Source organism: Lagopus muta, chromosome 2, assembly GCF_023343835.1.
Source record: "Lagopus muta isolate bLagMut1 chromosome 2, bLagMut1 primary, whole genome shotgun sequence".
NCBI lineage: Eukaryota > Metazoa > Chordata > Aves > Galliformes > Phasianidae > Lagopus > Lagopus muta.
The window spans coordinates 80,799,349-80,819,679 of NC_064434.1; the positions used below are offsets into that span (position 1 = coordinate 80,799,349).

The 20,331-nt window shown below is 35.9% G+C and overlaps 1 protein-coding gene across 1 annotated transcript in view; it reads right to left on the bottom strand.

Moving 5' to 3' along the window:
• The window catches only part of BTBD9 (BTB domain containing 9), a 112,581-nt gene that overhangs the window by 38,241 nt on the left and 54,009 nt on the right, over positions 1 to 20,331 (bottom strand). Inside the window, exon 8 of the mRNA XM_048935586.1 lies at positions 7,777 to 7,886. Coding sequence (XP_048791543.1) covers positions 7,777 to 7,886 — 110 coding nt within the window. The remainder of the gene's footprint in view (positions 1 to 7,776; positions 7,887 to 20,331) is intronic.

A 20,331-nucleotide genomic window follows, 5' to 3' on the forward strand; every position in this document is an offset into this window, starting at 1 on the left:
ATTTGAATTTTCACATAGGGAAACAAGTAAAGTATAGTATAGATGAAAATGGATTTATGCAACATCTTAAATCCACTTCAGAGTGAAAACTTAATAACAGACAGTGATTTTCCCTAAAATATATATATTAAAACTGCTATATCATCTGAAAATAGCTGACATACTGCTGTAGGAAATCTCGGAACAAATTTCAAAGTCTCTAGCCACAAAAGAGCTAATTTTCTCTGAGAAGCTAGGATTCCAGTACCTGAAGGGGGCATACAGAGGAGATGTAGAAGGGCTTTTTATAAGGGTATGTAATGATAGGACAAGTGGCTTTCAACTGAAAGAGGGCAGATTTAGATTACTTGTTTGGAAGAAATTCTTTACTGTGAGAGTGATGGGGTCCCAGAACAATTTGCCCATAGAAGCTGGAAATACTCCCTCCCTGAAGATGTTCAAAGCCAGGTCGGATGGGGCTTTGGGCAATCTGGTCTAGTGGAAGGTGCTCCTGCCCACCATAGGGAGTTGGAACAAGATGATCCTTAAGGTCCTTTCCAATCCAAACCATACTGTGATCACATGATTCTGTGTTTTAAGTGTGCTAGTGGTGCTGGGAACAGAATCTTAAAGTGGAAAAAAACCTGCTCATTTGCAATGTGCTCATAAAATGCCAATGCTCATTACAAGCCAAGCAATAATTCAAGGTAGCGAAAAAATAACAGTTTTCCCCAAATTTACTGCACTATCAAACTTGATACCATCACTGTGTGCTCATCAGAAACTAGTAAAGTCAGTGCATTCTTATTCTAGAAATGTCTTGATTTGGTATTATTAAACAGAGACATTCAGAAATTCTCAGATTCCTATGGGGAAGAAAGAAGCAGACATGAGGTGTACTTCACTAGAAATTATCTGAATAAAGCAGAGACCAACAATGCAAACAATGTCCACAGGCATCAAAACGGAATTTGCCTTGGTTTTCTTTTCTTCCCCTCTTCCCTGGCAGTAAGAAAACTTTTTGAGTACCCATTTTACTTAGGCATTAAAGCATCTTCTATACAGTGCTGCTTTTTGTAGGAAATAGAAGCTACCAGGTTAAAAAAACATGTACAAGATACAATGTCAAAATGAATTTTCATGCCAACACTGTGGAATATTCCAGACACTCCATGAGCTACATAAGTCATTAATTGAACACAATACAACTCAGTTCATAAAATATTGTACCTGTGTGCCCTGTAAGCTTCACCCTGCTCATTTTCACATTTATATTTCTGTACTTATCCACAGACTCACAAGATGTTACCCTGATTAGCCTAACTCCTTAACAGCCATACAGAAACTGTATTAGTGTACATTCACTGCCTTTTTTTTCTACAACGGTTAATTAGAATGTGATTCTAACTAATTGTAGCATGCAGAAGGTGTCATACTGCTTCTTCTCTCTAGGGGAGTCTGCCACTCCCTATTTTGAATGTTTATTATCTTCTTTAATATCTGCTTGATACATTTATTAAAAACACCATCTGGTGGGGACTCTGATCCGTGCTGTATTTTCAATTCTTCTGGTTTTCTTCCTTTCTCCCATTAGATTTTCTGTTTAAATTCGGGTCACTTGTTTACAAGCATGTACTACCAAAAACCAACAGTCTTGTTTCTATTTTCTTTTTTTTAATTCATCAAGCATCCAGTTATTACAGTAAGCAACTTTGTTAAAGAAAACAAAAGAAGAGATTACAAATATAGATTTTTTTTTCCCCACTGTTTATACTCTCACAAATTGAACTTGCTTTTAGGGAATGGAAAAGATGTTTGCTAGCAAAGCATGCACATTCTGCAAGCAAACAACAGGAAGTGATTGAAGTTACATTATGGCAGCATCAAAACATTTATTAAAACTTACTTTTTTCCTTGGTCTTAAGCTGCAGTATGGAGCAATGAACTGCTTGGTAGTATATTTAATTATAGTAATATTATCTTTAAAAACTTGGATGCTTTTTAATCTGTCCAAATGCTTCCAAAATATCTGAGAAATAATCTGATTTATAAAGTAAGCTTCTACTAAATTGTAAACACCAATCTATGCCATGGATACTGCAATTGCTGAAACATACACAGTAATGCATACCACAGGCATTACATCGGAATGTGAAGACTTTAACAGTCATGTCTACAGCTTGGAAGAAAGAATTACAATTTTGACGGATTTTAAAAGAAAATTCCACTAATAATATTTTTCAACGTGCAATTGTCAGGTTGGATTAAAATAATTACATAGAAGACTGATTTTTCAGGTGCTGAGGCTTGTGATTTTCTGATCCCCAAAAGCATACCAAAAGTGTACAAGCCATTAGAATTGGGCACACTTTTACATAATTGGCAACCAATTATCTACCTACAGAGCTGTTTCACTGAATACTGAAGGCTGTCTGAAGAAAGCAATGACAACAGTCATTTCAGAAATGTCCTAGGAAATAAGCCTTTGTTGTAGCACTGGAAACAGGAAGAAAAAAAGAAACTGGAACCATATGAGCAGATCTTTATCGAAGACTGGGTAGCAGCTATGAAACTGACCACATCACTGTCCTTTTCTGTTGTAAGAGGAAAAAAAGAGGGTTTCTTGCAGTATTTAGATGGTCGTAAAATTTTAATAATTTCCTAGGGCTATGGTTGCAGAAGAGATGACTTACAACGCTGGGGAAACTCGCATTGCTTTGAAAGAACACTAACCTCTAAAAAGAGAAGATACAAAATGAAATACCTCCGTGTGTAGTTAACATTAAACTAGACATGAAAACAGCACCTCTTGTGGCTTCCTTGGAGAGAGTCAGCAGAATGAATGCTGAACCACACACTAGAAACCAATACAACTGCTTTCTGTCTGTTATACATTTAAATGTGACTTTTTGCTGTTGTTTTTCGTTTGCTTTTCTTTTTTAATGACTGTCAGTGAGCAAAAGATGGATGATTTTTTCTTCATTTTTTTCCTTTACGAGTACTCTTAAGGTACTGAGTAGTGCATAAGTAGATGTTCACAGTGATTCATACGTATTGAACAGCATTCCCCAGAGGGTGAACAAGGACATTCCAGTGTTTTATATCTATCTCTTGCTCTTTGGTCATTATTCATTGTTCTCTCTTCCATATGTAATGCACCAGTTTAAAAACACTCTGATAGACTGAGAGAGATCACAGATAAACACAAATTCATGTAAAAGCCTTCCACATTGCACTATGACCTTAACCACGCCCAAAGTAGGACGGTGGACTAGGCAAACTTGTGTGCTACACAGTCCTTAATTGCACCTCAGCAGGGAGCACTGATTAAAGGTTTTTTAACCATGGGACTACAAAGGAAATTAATATTTTTCTCCCTTTGCAGCAGATAAAAGGAATAATTTCCTATACATTCAGGGGAAATACATGTATGAGAAGCCCCTGACCCATTACTGTAGTCTCTTGCCATTGGGTAGGTTAGAAGGCATTACCAAGCATCACATCATACTGGGTACTGCATCTGCATTCAGAGGACTATGCCTCCTGTTTGTAAAAACTTTAATTTGTTTTGGATTTCAGATTAAATATTAATGACTAAAGACCATTCAAAATTCAGCAGCTCACATTCATTAAAAACAAACACTGTGCTTTTGAGATTTTAAAAAATTCGCACCCCTGTTAAACAAAGCAGTTAAGTCAATCTACTGTGAATCCAATACGCAAAACTGCTAATGTGCATATGCATTTAGAGATAATATGCCAAAAGGAAAATTACATTTCCACTCTAACATCTGCATTAGAGAATAATTTCATATGATTGAATTAATTCCTGTCACTTACTTCATTTAACAAGACAACAAAGTGTATACCAACACTAAAACAGCAAGATGGTGCTAGAAAAAGTGTTTCCTGCTACTTCTACCTCAAAACTGTTAGTTAATTGTCAATGGGTGGTATCAGAACCACATCCAGTACTATGCACTAACACTGTCTAAATCATCTTGCATACAAACTTTTAAATGTAACGTGTCAAATTAATCACCTGCAATGAAATCTTAGTATCTAAAAACACAGCAACATAAAACTGCTATTATGATGGCACTTCATTTTTATTATATGTTTAACAGTCTTTTAATCTTCACTTTACAGTGACAGCCATTAAATCGATACTATATATCAGTAATAACATGTCTGATAAATTACCCTATTTTTATATACAGCTTTCTGATCAAGTTGAATAGGTTTAATGAAAATTCAGTAATTACTTCTAAATCTATAGGATCCCTAAACAAAAACCTCTGTGGTCTTAATATTCTGGAATGAGATTTGAAATGAGGAAGTCCTTGAATAGTATCTTCAGTGTTGTTCGATAGGAGTTAGGGTCACAAAGGCCTTCAGAAATATGACCATACGATTTTCAAGGAATGAGTAACATTTCCTTTTCTTAATTAAACAGTTTATAGAAAGAGCAGTTACGGTATTAAATTAGGTCAGAACAGACATTTAATCCCATACTACATAAACAATGAAGTCAATAACTTGACCCAATACCACTTTTTTAAGGGTTAAGAATGAAGTTTCTATGCACAATGAAACTTAGAAGCAACCCATTCCGATTATTGCATTTTCATATATTTCCTGGAGCTTTCCCAACTGCTTTCAATTCACTTCTACCTATCCAGTCACATAGAATAGAAATAAAATAGAAATTACAGCGTTATGAATCACATTAGAGCATTACGACACACCTTTGCCAACTATTCTATTTGTAGTTACACAAAATTTTTTTATGGAACTGGGACAGTCTGCTTGATACAGTGAGTCAGACAAAATGTTTCCTTAATAGTAACCATTACAGGTATGTAAAACCAAGCACTAAATGGATATAAGGTCATTTTGCTGGATCAAAGCTGTTGAGAGTATTTCTAAAGAGGAAACAGACATAATTTCTGATGGAACAGCCAGTGTCCCTGCACCGATTCACAACTGGCCTGTCCACAAGTGGTTCCAAAATCTTCCCATTTGTCCCTTTCTCACCATAAAATCTGCATATATTCAACCACTGCTGCCTCATTTGCAGTCATAAGTTGATCCACATATTTCCTCTTTCAATTAGCTACTCTGTGATTTCTTACTGCTTTAATTTTCTAAGAATTGCATTGACCACCATCACTTCAATATAAAAAGCTCTATGGACCTCTATTTGCTTATTGTAAATTACATCAAATGATGTACAGGTACAACAACTGATTTATCCACACTGAAAGACTGCATAGTTCCACAGTTCACCACTGGATACTTATTAGTATATATCCAAAACCCTGTTTATAGTAACCAAAAATGGGTTTGGATAGAAGTGGTGGATCTAATTAGAAGATTCTAGAGCAAAGAATGTATGCAAGGACCATTACAATGTCCTTGTGGTATGTGCTGTGATCTCTCACATGCTAAGGTATGTAATTCAGTACACCTAGAGCTCCATGAGCTCTAGAGTCCATTCATGCAAACATCCTGTTATTTCTTCTTATCTAAAGGGGTTGGAAAGTCCAAGTCCCACTATATGCTTTCTAATACAAAAATGCAAGAAGTATGTCATGATGTGCTACAGAACTTCTCTTAAGATTGAAGTAGGTTTTTCATATCACTATCAAGAAATGACCCTTCCAAATTTTAACAACTATCAGGAGACGGTTTCAAAACTTGATAGCCCAGGATGAAGAGAACTATAACCACAGCATAGGTTTCACCAGCACCTATTGATAACTAATAGACTCTGAACAGCATATGCATCATTCCATGTAATTTTGCTGAATGTCAAATTTGTAATCCCACATTGGCTCAAGAGAAGGGTGTAAATTAACAGCTATCCTTACAAACTCTACATCGCTGGCTGCTCAGAGCTCAGTGAATTTTACCTAGTACGTAGTGAACCTAGTTTACCATATATTCATGCATATTGTCTTTTTCATCCTCTACTTGGTTCCAGTTTCCTCACTGTTAACACTCCCAGATGTGTAGCAGGATATTCTGCCATTAGTCAGCAATTTTCTCATTAATTCACACTTTCAAATGTCACCAGAAGTACTTCACAATGCACTCTGCTACACATACACTGCATTTCCAGTTGCACTTTAGGAGGGCAGCCTGTTCTGAACAAGGAATAGAATTTCTGTTGTTCAGTGACTTTGTATGCAGCTGCGTTACCATTTGCAAGGCTCAGCACATTTTTATCTCTGATAGTAAGATCTGTTGTGAAAAAGAAAAGTGAAAATGATAGAAGTTCTCTGTAGTGCTAGGAGGCATGGAACATTTTTATATGGGATCAGAGCCCATATATCCTTTTCTGTAAAGGTAGCAGTTAGAACTGGAAACAAGCAGAAGACAACCTACAAACATCTCCACAATTTAATAGACAGATGAACAAAAGTCATGAAGCATTGAAATAGGAAATGGCAAGGTGATATGCACATGGCATATGTTGGCAAGAATACTGTGGAAATTTGATCATGGAATACAGACATATTGATAATCTAGCAACAAAGTGACTTGGCTCTAACAATCATAGCCTACATTCTATGATTTACATAACCATTTATAATATACAACTGGTGTTTGATGGAAGGTAACATATGATCATTCTTCAAAGCACAAAATATGTAACTACAATAAAGCATCTGTCGTAACCCAGCAAGTTTTAATAAGGTCAAATAGAGTCTCCATCTCTCAGATCCAGTTTTTCAGAGTCAGATTGTTTTCCTCAGGAAAAAAAGTTGAAAGTATGCCTCACTAAAAGTCTTCCCTCTGATGCTTTTTTTGTGAACTGTTTTCTCTTCCACCTACCAAAGGTGAATGCTTAAAAATTAAAAATTCTTGAGGATTTTTCAGAATAAGCAACAATTTGTGATACTGTATCACAGCAGTAATAGGTGGTCTGAAAAAAAAAAAAAATGAACTAGAAGGATTCTGAGTTTGAGTAAAACCACAGATGGCAGAAATCACTCCTGCAAGTATACAAAACTAATTATTTTTCCAAAGAATTTCAAGAACTTGCTTATCTGAGTTTATAGGAAAGAAAGCTCAGTGATAGCCATAGTCGAATTAAGAAACCTACACCAAAACTTACTTTGACATAACTTACTTACTTTGATATGTTTTAGTAAACCATACCTGTCTAGGACTTCTATCTTAAGTAATGCAGTATTACAGAGTCGTAATTAAATTAGTATTAAATAATCTGTTTTGAGCACCAGAAGTAACAGAGATCCACCAGCATGGTGTTCAGGGAATAATGGTAGTCAGTATAATGTTCTGCCATGGATAGATGTGCCTAGAACTCTTCAGGGAAAAATCAACAGAGTTCACTTCTAGCAGCTGAAAGCAGGCTGCATAAGAGGCCGTAAGTGCCCAAATTCATCTTCACTGAAAGAAATAGCTCTGGTTACTCCATCCCAGTTAGGAAGTATAAGCAAAACTACCTAGAGGCAATAGCAACCACACTACCACATGGAAGGAAAAATTAGATTAGGAGCACAGAGAGACTCAATTACTAGTGGTTTTGTCAGCAGCAGTTAATTTAATTTGAACTTTCACATTCCTGCAGCACTACTAATTGATCCATAGCACTGGAATTTCAAAGCAGCCACAAGGACTAGCCAACTAATTCTACGCATACAGCATCATATAACTCAAAGATTTCTGTGTGGAAAGGGAGGTACAGCAAGTGTGAAGTCATAGCCAGTCTTAAAAGGCAAGTGTACCCAACAGTTCATGTAAAATGGAAGCAGTTGCATTTCTTACCTATCAGACCCTTCTCCAGAGCAAAGGTTTTGTTGGTAAACATGCATTCAAATGCCACAATATGGAAAACTTTGTTCACTGTGTTGTGGGTTCCAACGATGCGAATATACCTATGGAAGAGGGAAAAAAAACCAATATGTGTCAGTAGGACTGTATCGTGCCAAACTGTACAAGAGGGATTCACTTGCACAGAATCAATTGCTAAAAATAATAAAAAAGGAATAAAAAACAGAGAAATTTCACAGCAAAATTTGGTAGGGTACCAAGAGAAAAAGAGCTGAGAAACGTATTAAAATCCTTCCAGAGTAATATGCCCAGAAAAACAGGAATAGACAGCACAGATGTATACTCAAGGAGACTTAAAAGCATGGATGTCCAACCTTTTGGTTTTCTGGGCCACGCTCAGTGAAGAGGAATTGTCATGGTCCACAAGTAAAATATATCAATGTCTTTGTTGCTGTATCTTTTATTAATCATACTAAATATCTGAACAGAAAAATTTTGTGAAACAAAGCTAGCTCTGGGTTTCATTCCTGGCTGTGTAAAGTTGTACATTTAGACTCTAATTCAAAATCAAATAGAGCTTCTCTTGAACATCATAACTTATTCACTTTTATATTACCCTGGAGGCTTCACATTCTATGAAGTCATTAATCTTGACTCAGTCTGATTCCTTCATTTTCAGAAGAGATCCAACAGTTCCTACCATAAATTTTTCATATACATAGAATATTGTACTCTATTTCAATAAACATTGAACAAACAGCATAGAAAACTATCTTGAACAAGTACCATCATCCCACAGAACGGGTTACCTACAATACAGGAAGCGTTTTGTGTTACATGAACCCATTTCAATTAAGAACCACCAGAATGTACAGATCTTTAGCAATATCACTTGTCTGCTATATAATACAATCTTTTGCTTATTCAGTACAACTAAAGTTCCAGAGTAATGGCTGCTCACCAACAGAATAAATCTGGCTTGTGTTCATCATATCAAGTTCTAAAGAAATGCAGATTTCAGTTCTGTGAGAGTTACTGACCTCTGATCCTTTTAGATAATGTAATGAGTTCATTGAAAAACAAAGTTCATCCATTACATGTCTTTTTCCATTTACAAAATGGATATACAGATGCTCAACATTTCAATTAATTTTAAAAATGACTTATATTATAATTGCTTGAAACAAAACAGACAGGTATGTTATTCTCTATTCAACTTGTAGGTCAATTATCACAACTATGAATGATGCAGAACTTAGCTTTTGCCATGTAATTACAAGTGCCTGCAAAGAACACGGCAGGAATGTTGATTCACAATCAGGGAAACAGGAGTTCCTCCCCAGACACGTTCATGGAAGTGAGCCAGCTGCTGCTAGCTGATATATGAATGCTGTACTTTGCAACAAAGTGGCAAAAATTGATACCAGCCTCCCTTTTTCTTAACACACTGAGGGTAATCGGTAGCGCACAGTCAGCCACAGCAACAGCAAAATCACAACAGCAAACCAGAAGCAAGAATCACCTAATTCACTGCAGTGTGAGAGACCCTACGGTTTCTACTCACAAAGCACATGAGAGTAACACTAGACAACAGATTCAAAATAGAGCTGGCTCAGAAACATGATGCTGATGAGAAACTGCAACGTTACTCATGTCAAAATGAACAGTAAAGTTTTAATTTAAAAGATATAGATTGCAGAAAAATGACTATTATAACTCATAATATGCTTGAAAATGCAGATTTTCCTAAGCAATTCTCTAACAGAAGGAAATGCAACTGAAGCACGATTAACAGTAAAAGCATCCTTCATGCAATCAGAGCATATGCACCATCTCATCATTTTGTTGGAGCAATTTATTAGATGAAATACAAGACTACAGGTAACAACATTAGTAAGTACAATTATTTAGCAAGTGCGCATTTATGAACACTTAAAATGCACAGAATGTGAGCTAAGTGATCACTTTTAAAGGACAGTTTCAATATCAGCAAAAAGCACATTACCATTACCATCATCACCATCACAAGTACAAAAGGAGTTTGAAACAGAGATTTTCCATTGAAGTGATGTGTAGCTTATGGAGTATGTACTGACCTTGAAAACAAAAGCTTCCATCTTTCCTTTTGTTAGCTATATTTTCACAATCTCCAAAGACTCTACCATTGACTTCTACTGCTTATTGAAAGCCTTAGAAATCATATGAATATTAGCTGTTGTTCCCTTTATTTTTATGTTCACATTACCCATAAAGAGCTGAACAAAATTATACAACACAAATTGAAAATGAAATTTAATGCTAATTTGACGCACAAGACACTGAAGAAAACAAGTGTACCTCAGTTATCTTACATCCACTCCCAGTACCATATTCTAACAGAAACAAGAACAGCCTGGTAATAAAGTACTGCAAAACCTGGGTGGGGATCTCCACAATAGGTTCAATCAAAAACAAGGGAACTCAGTTGAAATCATAGTTAAAACATCTCTCATAGAAACTTAGGAATTCCTGTACTGACAATAGCTTACAGAAAAATGGTGTTCATGTGATACACAGCCTCAGCCTGCAGTGCAACAAAATGAAGGAATTCTCTGTTTTAGTTACACTACTCATCTCGGTTGATGGTATCGTGGTCAAAACTGAAGTTATATTGCATACAATAGATTTTAATGAAGAATTTCTTAAAAAAAAAAAAAAAAATCAGAGAAACAGTAAACTTAGTAGGAAGGAGATAACTATTATTTATATTTGCATACCTACTGATTTTGGCTGGGAAAGAGTTAATTTTCTTTACACTAGCTCACACGTTTACGTGTTTTGGATTCACGACCTAAACAGTGCTGATAAGGCACTGATGTTTTTGATTAATGTTTGAGAAGGATGGATATCGATAGCATTGAAATGCTTTAGAAATTTCATCCACATGTCAGACTTCTCTAGTCACTCAGTGTGACTAGTATAGTCATGCTACACTTGGCCTTGAGATACCCATGACAGGAATACCAGAAGAATCTGTGTTCTCAATATTTATCATTGCATTAATAAGAAAATTATTTTAACTAGAGAGAAACTGTGTGCTCTGCTGGATCTTGGTAGAATCTCAAGCCATAAAAAATTGAATGAACGATCCAGGTTGATAAATCAGGCAGCCCTCACCCACCCCAGAGCAATTCTTCACCTTTACTTGAAACTATGACTCGGGCAGTTTGTTGCAAAATACAAACACTCGTATTTCTGAACAACTACATTATGTTTTACTTCTGCTCTTTTCATTTGTGCAGCTGACGCATTTAATTCAGGCAACAGCTGCTGCTGAGCACACTACTGATTCAGCTATGGATACCCTGAGGGGACTACCAATACCAAAGCTCAGCTGCCTGCATCTTAGCAGTACTTGGGGCATGTGTGCCAAAGCATAACAATTATGCACCTTTTTAATCCTTCACTGTAATAGCACCAGTAAGGTACAGACAAAGTCTGGAATATATTAAGCACAGATTCTAAATACTTAAGAAAACTAAAACAGAAAACTAAGTTAAGAGAGGTAATTAACGGATGCTTTGCACTGATATCCCACCCTTAGTTACTATCATGGCAACAAAGAACAGCAATAGGGAACTAAAATAAATAACTAGACTCAATATGTACAAAACTAGCTCTTAAGAGTTTGGCATTTTATTTTCATTTTTGGAACACAGTGTTTGAGATAGTAATGCTAACACTTCATATATACTTTAACTGCCTAGAAAACATTAATATTTGCATTCTAATCACTGCCTCAGTGATGTACGAGACTTTGCCCAGCACACAAGGGTGTTAGAAGACATTCTGTTTGTCTTTCAGTGGAAAAGGAAACAGTGCTATTCATAGCCACCTAAACATCATTTATTGACAACTCTGTAAAATCTACAATCCTTCAGTCCCACACAGCTGAATCAACAGACTCCTGGCAGAAGGGATTAAAAAAAAATCTCTTGCCAGAATTAAATCATGTGAAAAAACCAGTGTGCATAAATTAAAAACATAAAAATAAAGAATTAGGTCAGAACAAACGTGGAAAGCATTCCTGTTTTTTGATGAGTTTTCCTGCACTTAGAAAGAAAGCCTAATAGAATCTATTTTATACCAAAGGAAATCCCCACTGCAAATATACAAAGCTATGGATAAGAATCAAATACTTAAAAGAATGTTACCAAACCCTAGTGTACATGACACCCACAAAGCCTGTACAGAAACAAACTTTCATAACTCAGTTGGTGTAAAGCAACAACGTAGCAGTTAGTAAATCACAAGGAGAAATGTGTTTTCAAAAATGTTTATCTAGATATACCACACCACAGATTTAAATGGAAAAAAATATTGCTATGTGATAACTATAAAGGATATGTAACTGTGCACTGTATATAAGCAGCACATCAACCAACAACCTCAGCCAACGTTTTTGGTCTGGGCATATTTAATCAACTTAACACTAACATAAGTAACATCTTGTTTTCCACATGTAAAGAATAGTGAGCATGCAAGAGCACTTTTGTCACTACTAGTTTCTAGTTCTAGTTTGAGCAAAACAACCCAAACAAACCCTGGAATCTAAGATGACCCTGACTGAATCTTAACACTGTGTGCATCCCTAGTGACAGACCATTTCTGAGCACATATCTCTGCAGGGTTTGTTTCAGGTCAGATCTCAACCTAAAATAGTTGCATTTCCCAGAACTTGCAGGAATATGGACATCTACAGTTCCACATCACCTCTCAAGAGACTTTCATTCATCATATAAATTTGAAGTCTGTTAGGAGAATATGAGATTTTGGTGTTCTGTAACCAAGCCCTACCCCTGATTCAACTCTGCAGCCAAACCTAATGTAAACACCACCTTTGTTTGTCTTCATGCTACCTCTGCTGAAGATGTTAAAAAGGACTCATAAACTTTATCTAATGGAGAACATTACTTTTTTTTTTAATACAGAAGAAAGCACTAGTCTTCTGAAGCCTGGTTCTAAAATCATCTGCACATGGAATCCGTAGCAGAGATGTGGGAACCCACACTGCATCACTTTCAGGCTGGTGCAACACAAAGCCAGATTCTTTCCAAAAAGCACAAAATGTTTATCAAGACTTGTTTTCTTAAAAACAGCTATACTAATATAGTCTTATGACTTCGGGCCAATTTAGCTTACGCTATATTATGCAGATACGTTGAAGCCTCCACATTTTATATGTACTGAATGTAATGCAATAACATTCAAGAAAATTCTTTGTGTCAAAATCTGAGAACATTTTCCATTTTCCCCAGCTTCTCATGTTCCATCAGCCTATGAATTTAACATGTAATAATCATTTCTTGCTCCAAGAGCACCTCAGCAATTGCTGTCTAGATTTCCACTGTAATCAGACTATATGAGATATGACAAAAAGAAATATTTAGAAAGTATTAGAGCAAAGCGATCTACAACTAAGCAGATAAAAAAATGAGATCTCAACTTGCATTATGGTAACTCAACAAAGAAATAGCTGTGTTTTTGACCTTTGTTTGCACAAGCAAGCAATTTTAGATTTATTCTATAAAACTGTAGTGAAGGTACATAAGGAAAATTGTATTTAGATCTGGCATCTCAATATCAGAAAGATGGTGGTAAAGAAGACTTTCAAAAAAGAATGAATTTTTTTTTTTCTTTAAATAAATATGGCAATTACTGAAAACTCTTCTTATCAAAGGGTTGCTTGGATGAACAACTTGAACACATGGAAGTATAGCAACTCCAAGTATTTGAGCACACAGGCTAAGAATAAGTGAAGACTTCCAGGACTCACAAAGCAGGGGGAAGTGTCATAATTGTACATGAAACTTGTAATATTAAAAAGCAAAGCAAGCCCAAATGTCAGTAAAACGTTTTGCCTACTGAGAAATATAGCCAATGATAGAGATAAGTGGAGTCACCTATGTTAAAATTACACTAGAAATTCTAAGCAAAGCTCTACCAGAAACAGCTAAGTACTGGTAAAAAAAAAATGCCTGGATACACACAAGAAAGATGCAGAGCTCTTGGAACAAGTCCAGAGGAGTACCACTAAGATGATCAGAGCGCTGGAGCACCTCTCCTATTAAGAAAGGTTGAGGGAACTGGGCTCATTTAGCTTGGAAAAAAGAAGGCTCTGGAGAGACCTCACTGTGGCCTTCCAATATTTGAAGGGAGCATATAAACAGGAGGGGCAACAGCTGTTTACAAGAGTGGATAGCGATAGGACAAGGGGGAATGGTCTTAAACTGAGACGGGGGAGGTTTAGGTTAGATATTAGGAAGAAGTTTTTGACATAGAGGGTGGTGACACACTGGAACAGGTTGCCCAAGGAGGCTGTGGATGTCACATCCCTGGAGGCATTCAAGGCCAGGCTGGATGTGGCTCTGGGCAGCCTGGTCTGGTGGTTGGCGACCCTGCACATAGCAGGGGGGTTGAAACCACATGATCATTGTGGTCCTTTTCAACCCAGGCCGTTCTATGATTCTGTGAAATAGATTGAGATTCAAATTTAACACACTACAATTCTCACTATCTTCTTTTCTCTACAGAAAGAAATCTAAATTCTTTTTTCCCAGCATAACTGAAATGCTTAACACCATTTGCTCCTATCACCACACACCTTAAGCAAACTCTTAACTGTGAGCATTCTTTACAGACATCTTAGAAATAATTTAATTAAGACTGATATTCACATTGGCACATGTGTCAGATACTGCAAAATGAACAAGAAGAAATTATAAGACACTTTTCAGAACAGGGAAACGAAAGTCTGATGTGAGACAGATCACTGAAAGCATCGACCAATTATTTCTAGAACTAGGATGTTGGGAGTTTTATGAGAAAAATCTGTTATGGTATCAATTAGCAATATCACTTGCTATGAATATTTGAGTGCTACCTCCATTAATCATTGTACACAACCTGCATTGCTTACACTTTCCAGTATACCTGAGATCTAAATATTAACTACCATAAGTTTGAAGTGAGCAAACTAAGGACAAATTGAATATTATTTATGGGAGTGTTCAACAGATTTGGACAGTTCAGTACATTCAACCTGGCAAGCTTCACAGTTCGAGGTATTTTAAAAATCAAATTCTATTTTACTGCAAAAAATGCAGAAAACACGGAAAAAGATGATCATAAATATGGACTATGAGTAGGTCTGTATCACCTTGCACAATCAGATCGGCAGCAGTGAGAATGAGGAAGAGTAGGACAATGACTTCCAATACCTGAAAATACATGTCAGAAAATTCAAGTGTGACAAGAGTGGAATTATTTTATTTCAAAGCTTTCCTCAGAGCATTTAAGGCAGACAACTACCTGAACCTACGTGTATCTTGCTCTAGCTGCTCCTCTATTTCTGCAATAGAGTGGAACCACCTTGTCAAAAGTTTTCAAGCTGCAGATAGCTTCTTCTAGGTGATATTTATCCATCATAACTAAGTGCTTGAAAATTAGCCATGAAGTTTTGTTCTATTCAAATATACTTTAAGCCTAAGAGCTAAAGTTGCTCTGGTTTTGATAAAATTACAAAAATCATTACATTTCTAGGAGCCAGTTTGGATTTGTCTGTGATTGACACCTTATCACTAATCACAATCTGCACTGGAATACTAGCTTGTTCATGAATCCAACTAAAATGAAAGACTGAACATCTTTACTAATACATGCAGTAAAGTCACATTGCTATAAATCAAAATGTCGCATATAATGTTATATTAAGGGAACTTCTAATTTACCAAAACCCTTTCAATATTCTGTCAATATATGCAGCCCAAGCCATACAAGTACAGTTAGTGCCACAAGCACCTAGGAAAAAAAGAGCTGAATGAAAGAATTATGTTTCGTTTTGTCTCCGTTAAAAAACATATTTCCCCTGAAAAACGTAGAAGTTAGGGTTAGGTTACATTCACATAGTGCTTCACTTACTGGATTTTTCCAGGAAAACTAAAAAGTTACAGGTGGCCACACATTATCACTTATACCACTGGTGGAAGAAAGATCTCACTGGGGCAAATGTAGCAATTTGTCATTTATACAGTGCCTTCAGGTTAGCATAGCTTGACATTAATAGGACACAACACCACAGTATAATCACTCTGCACTGCAGTGAAGTGCATTACCATTATGAACTACAATGGGGGGCATTTTATGAAAATAGCTGAATCTTGATGAATAGAATCACACTACTTTTTTCTTTTATCAGTAACAATGAATCTTCCATGATCTCCCTTAGTAACACATTTCAAATACTTAATAACAGATCACAGACAACATTGAAAGGACAGGAAAAAAGTCAATATCTGCTTGCGTACAAATTTCTAACAGTTGTAGGCTACTCCTGCAGTGAAATTAATTTTATGGCCATGGAATAGTACAAGCATAATGATCTCCTTCACTACAAATACAGAAATTCAAACAAAAGGTATCTTCAGCTACATAAGATCACTTGTTAAAGACAAAACAGGATTTCAGTATCAGGCAGGAAAATGTTAATTACTGAGACGAAGTTGTCTCTAAATCCCTGTGTGAGATAACCTGCAATGATGGTGGGATAGTTGAAGGGCAGTTTGAAAAACTAGTTGAGATTTACTTCACATCTTTTATTTCAGAATCAATCAGAGCTTTGTCTGGATAGCTACTTAAAGACAGAATACATTAAGCCATGATCCTTTTAGCCATCCATATATTATGAAGTGTCAGAGAGATGCTTCATCACCTGTTTCAAGAAAAAAAAAAAGAAGCAAACTCTCTGTATATAAAAGTTGTTTTGTAAATGTTGTGAATTTGCAAACGGATACACTTAGAGTCAAGTTACGGTGAAATAAAGGCTCCTTAAGCAAATGTAATGATCCTCTTTGGATCCTATAATGTAATAAACTTCTCCATATGACTCTGCCTTGTTTAGTACAGAAAGATGTACTATGTAGAAAGGATAAACTTCTTTCTAGCTTAATCACTGAAACATACCTGAACTTCTGAAAGCTCCAATTCACATAAGCCTTCTTGATATTTTTCTGTCATTACATGCAGTACTACGCTCATGATGAAAACCACTCAAAAGTAGCTTTAAAAATCATCTTTTCCCTTCTTTAAGAAAAGAAAATGTGAAAGAGACCTAAGTGCTCTGACACAATCTAAACTTTTATCACATTCAGTATCTCTGATAACACTTTTAAACTGGTGTCCCACATCTACTTTTCCATCTTGATAGCAGCTAGAATAAGAATTCTGCCCATGCACCACATCTGTATCACCGACAAAACAGAGCTCCTAAAACAAAGGCATGAATTTTAAGAGAAAATTGTTTTCTTTTACTTTTGCCTGCTGTTGGGTACTGCTGAACTGATGTAGCTGGGAACATTTTAAAATGTGTCTACTTAATGAAGAAATCAGCCATTATATTTGAACCAAAATGAGGAGTTAAAAAAAAACAGAACCAACAGACAAATGAAAATCTTCATGTTGAATACAATCTGCTGCACAACCTCGCAATTATAATCTTTTCAATACTTCCTATCCTGCACACAGCAGTGAGACAGGAAAGATGAAATACATGATTTAGGTTATTAGCTCTAACAGCTGTACACTTAGGGCTGTGCAAGGGAACAAGTGAATGGCCTATCAGAAACCTGCACGGACAAGCTGGTGTTTGAAGAAAAAGTGCTGAAATGGTGTTTTCACATGCTTGTTTAACCATAGCTGTTCTGATATCTGATAGCTCACCATCATTATTACTTTTACTTGGCCTTCCCTAAGTGGCTATGAACATACAGAATTCTCAAACTACCTTTAGAATACTACAGCATCACCTTTCAATAGCTGCCACTGAAGGGCATTAGCTGGTATTGTACCTTATTCAAGAACAGTTTCTCCTCTAAGCAACATGATTTTTGCTTCAGAAGTGACAGCAGAACTCTGTGGTAAAGAGCATCTCTGGAAGGAATCTTATCATATAGTTATATTAATCTTGATTCTACAGATATACTTCATTAGTATATTAATTCAATTCACTGGAATGTGTTTTAACACCTTTTACACCATCCACTTCAGTTTATTAAGTTGGTAATTGTAACTCAGCACTGCATTATTTTGGAAAGAGAAGTAGTTTATAGATTGTCTTCATATATATTAACATAGTGTTTCAGGAGGCAGCTCCTCATTGTTATTTAGCATTTTATTCCTGACTGTGATTGATGTCAGTTATGACTAGGAGACTATTATTTTTTTCCCCATAATAATATTATTCTGAGTATAATGAAATAAATCTATGTTAGGAAATAGTAGCAGCCACTATTACTTATTGCTGTATTTTCATTGACTAGAAATGCACAGGGAATACAGAACAGTACTTCAGTTTTGTCCCTGACACAGTGGAACACTTGAAATTCAGAACTAACCTTTGAGCATCAGAACTAACTTTACTCGTTTCCTCCCTCACATTTCCTCCTGCTCAAATTTTCACACTTCATTTTCATTTTCAGCAGTCTCACTGTATGTACTCCTCCCAGCTTATGCCCACTTTCCCTTACCTTGGCCGCTCACCGCAGTATCGGCGATCGCAATTTCCCTACTAGGTCACACTTCCTGAAGTATGAATCTTGATACAATAAGAACAAAGCTTCCAAAGTCATGCTGAAGCTAATAAGTAGCCTGCACAGTTTTCACCATAAAATGATTAAGAATCTGATTGCATTCATGTTTAGCTGGTAATTGTGGTATAGATTGATGCAATGTATGTCCTTTCATGTAAATCATCTTCATACACATCTTCCATCTACTTCACATTTAATTAATTATAGAGGTTTCCTCACTTCCAACAACCCTCAGCAGCTCAAATACATCAAACCCAACTACAATAGACATGTATACATTTTTGCAAGTAATGTATTTTAACATATTTCAACATTGTTTCATATTGCAGATACAACCACAATACACCAGCACTGCTCATCAATAACATCACACACAACTTCCTGGGCCATTTAAACTCTTTTCATTATTTATTTTTTAAACAGTTAGCAAGAACAACTCATTACATTACTATAGTCTCAGAACTGGTAGCCTTGAATGTGAAAAAACAGCAATCCAGTGTTTCACAAACTTTCAGCTGTACTTAATGTCAGGAATGATGAACACTGAGGTTCTAACATTTCCGTTTCTATTCTGAGTAGCATCTTATCATGAAGATTTAGAAAAGCCCCATTTACAGAAAAATTCCACAATAAATTTATTTCAGGTTTACCCATTTCATAAATTAATCTACTACTTTTTTTAACCAGAACTACTGGAAAAGATAAAATCCCACCCCCTGCATACACTCAAAACAACTGCTGCCTTTTATTAAACCTTTTTCCTAGTAATTGTGAAATGGCTATGATATTGTCCAAAGAAAAGCAGTACTTTATCAGTCTTGTTCTTCCTGGGGAGAGATCCCTCAAAATAAACATGAAAATAAGAATCTCAATTCCTTTCTCTATCACAAGATAAATCAAACTCTTCTAGACTTATTTTCTGTGACAATTTTTCGTTGAGATGTAAATCATTACTACTTTGGGGTTAAAGACAGCTATCAGAGGAGATTGCAAAGTATTAAAAAATCTTCCCCAGCCACCAGTTAGTGTTCATTCACTTTCAGATTCTTAGTGTCAGGTCAGGAAAAAGACAGATAAACCAAAGAATTCAGCTGCTTTAAAATATTAGGGAAACGTTTATGGAAACATTTTAAACTGGTATCAGGGAACAAAATCTAAGAGCATGCTTACTTAGCAAATGTGACTGAACCAAATGAATGGAACAAGATGGTATGCTAAACATGCCATTTGAATGACACAACCTCATTAGTATTACACTGTACAATTTGGATTCAAGCATAGATAAGTCCCATAAGAAACCTCAGAATCTAAATAGATGGAAGGTGCAATTTACCTGCCGTTATTATCCACGCTGACCAGATTAGACTTTAAACTTGCATGCCTAGTTCACATTAGGATCACATTTTCATTTTGTTATATACACAAACCATAGAGATATGATTTCTATATAACCAAAATACATTTGTAATAATCACTTATACTTAGAAATTCTTTTACGTTCACTAATTTTCCAAAAATGAGGAAGTAAAATAGAAATGTTAAGACCTGAACAAATTTCAGCTTCAAAAAATTTAAGTAGCTGGAATACTAAAATACATTTGTCCAATGTTTGAATCTCTTTTTATACGTAATGATCAAGTTCACATAACGACCACCGTCTGAAAACTTTACAAGTAGATACTACTGGATCCAAACCATCCCTTTAAATGAGCTTAAAATTCTCCTAAAGGAGAATATTTTAATCTCATAGTAAAAAACAGCAAATATTCTCACCTCACACAACTGGGATCTGATTTCATTGTGGTATTTGTTAACAGATTCAGACTTTAAAATATCCACCATGTTTTGTGAAGGAAAGATCTTTTAGCAGAACTTGTGTTCCCCTTAAGCACTGTGACCTAATGTGAGAGTTTATCTGGTTGGA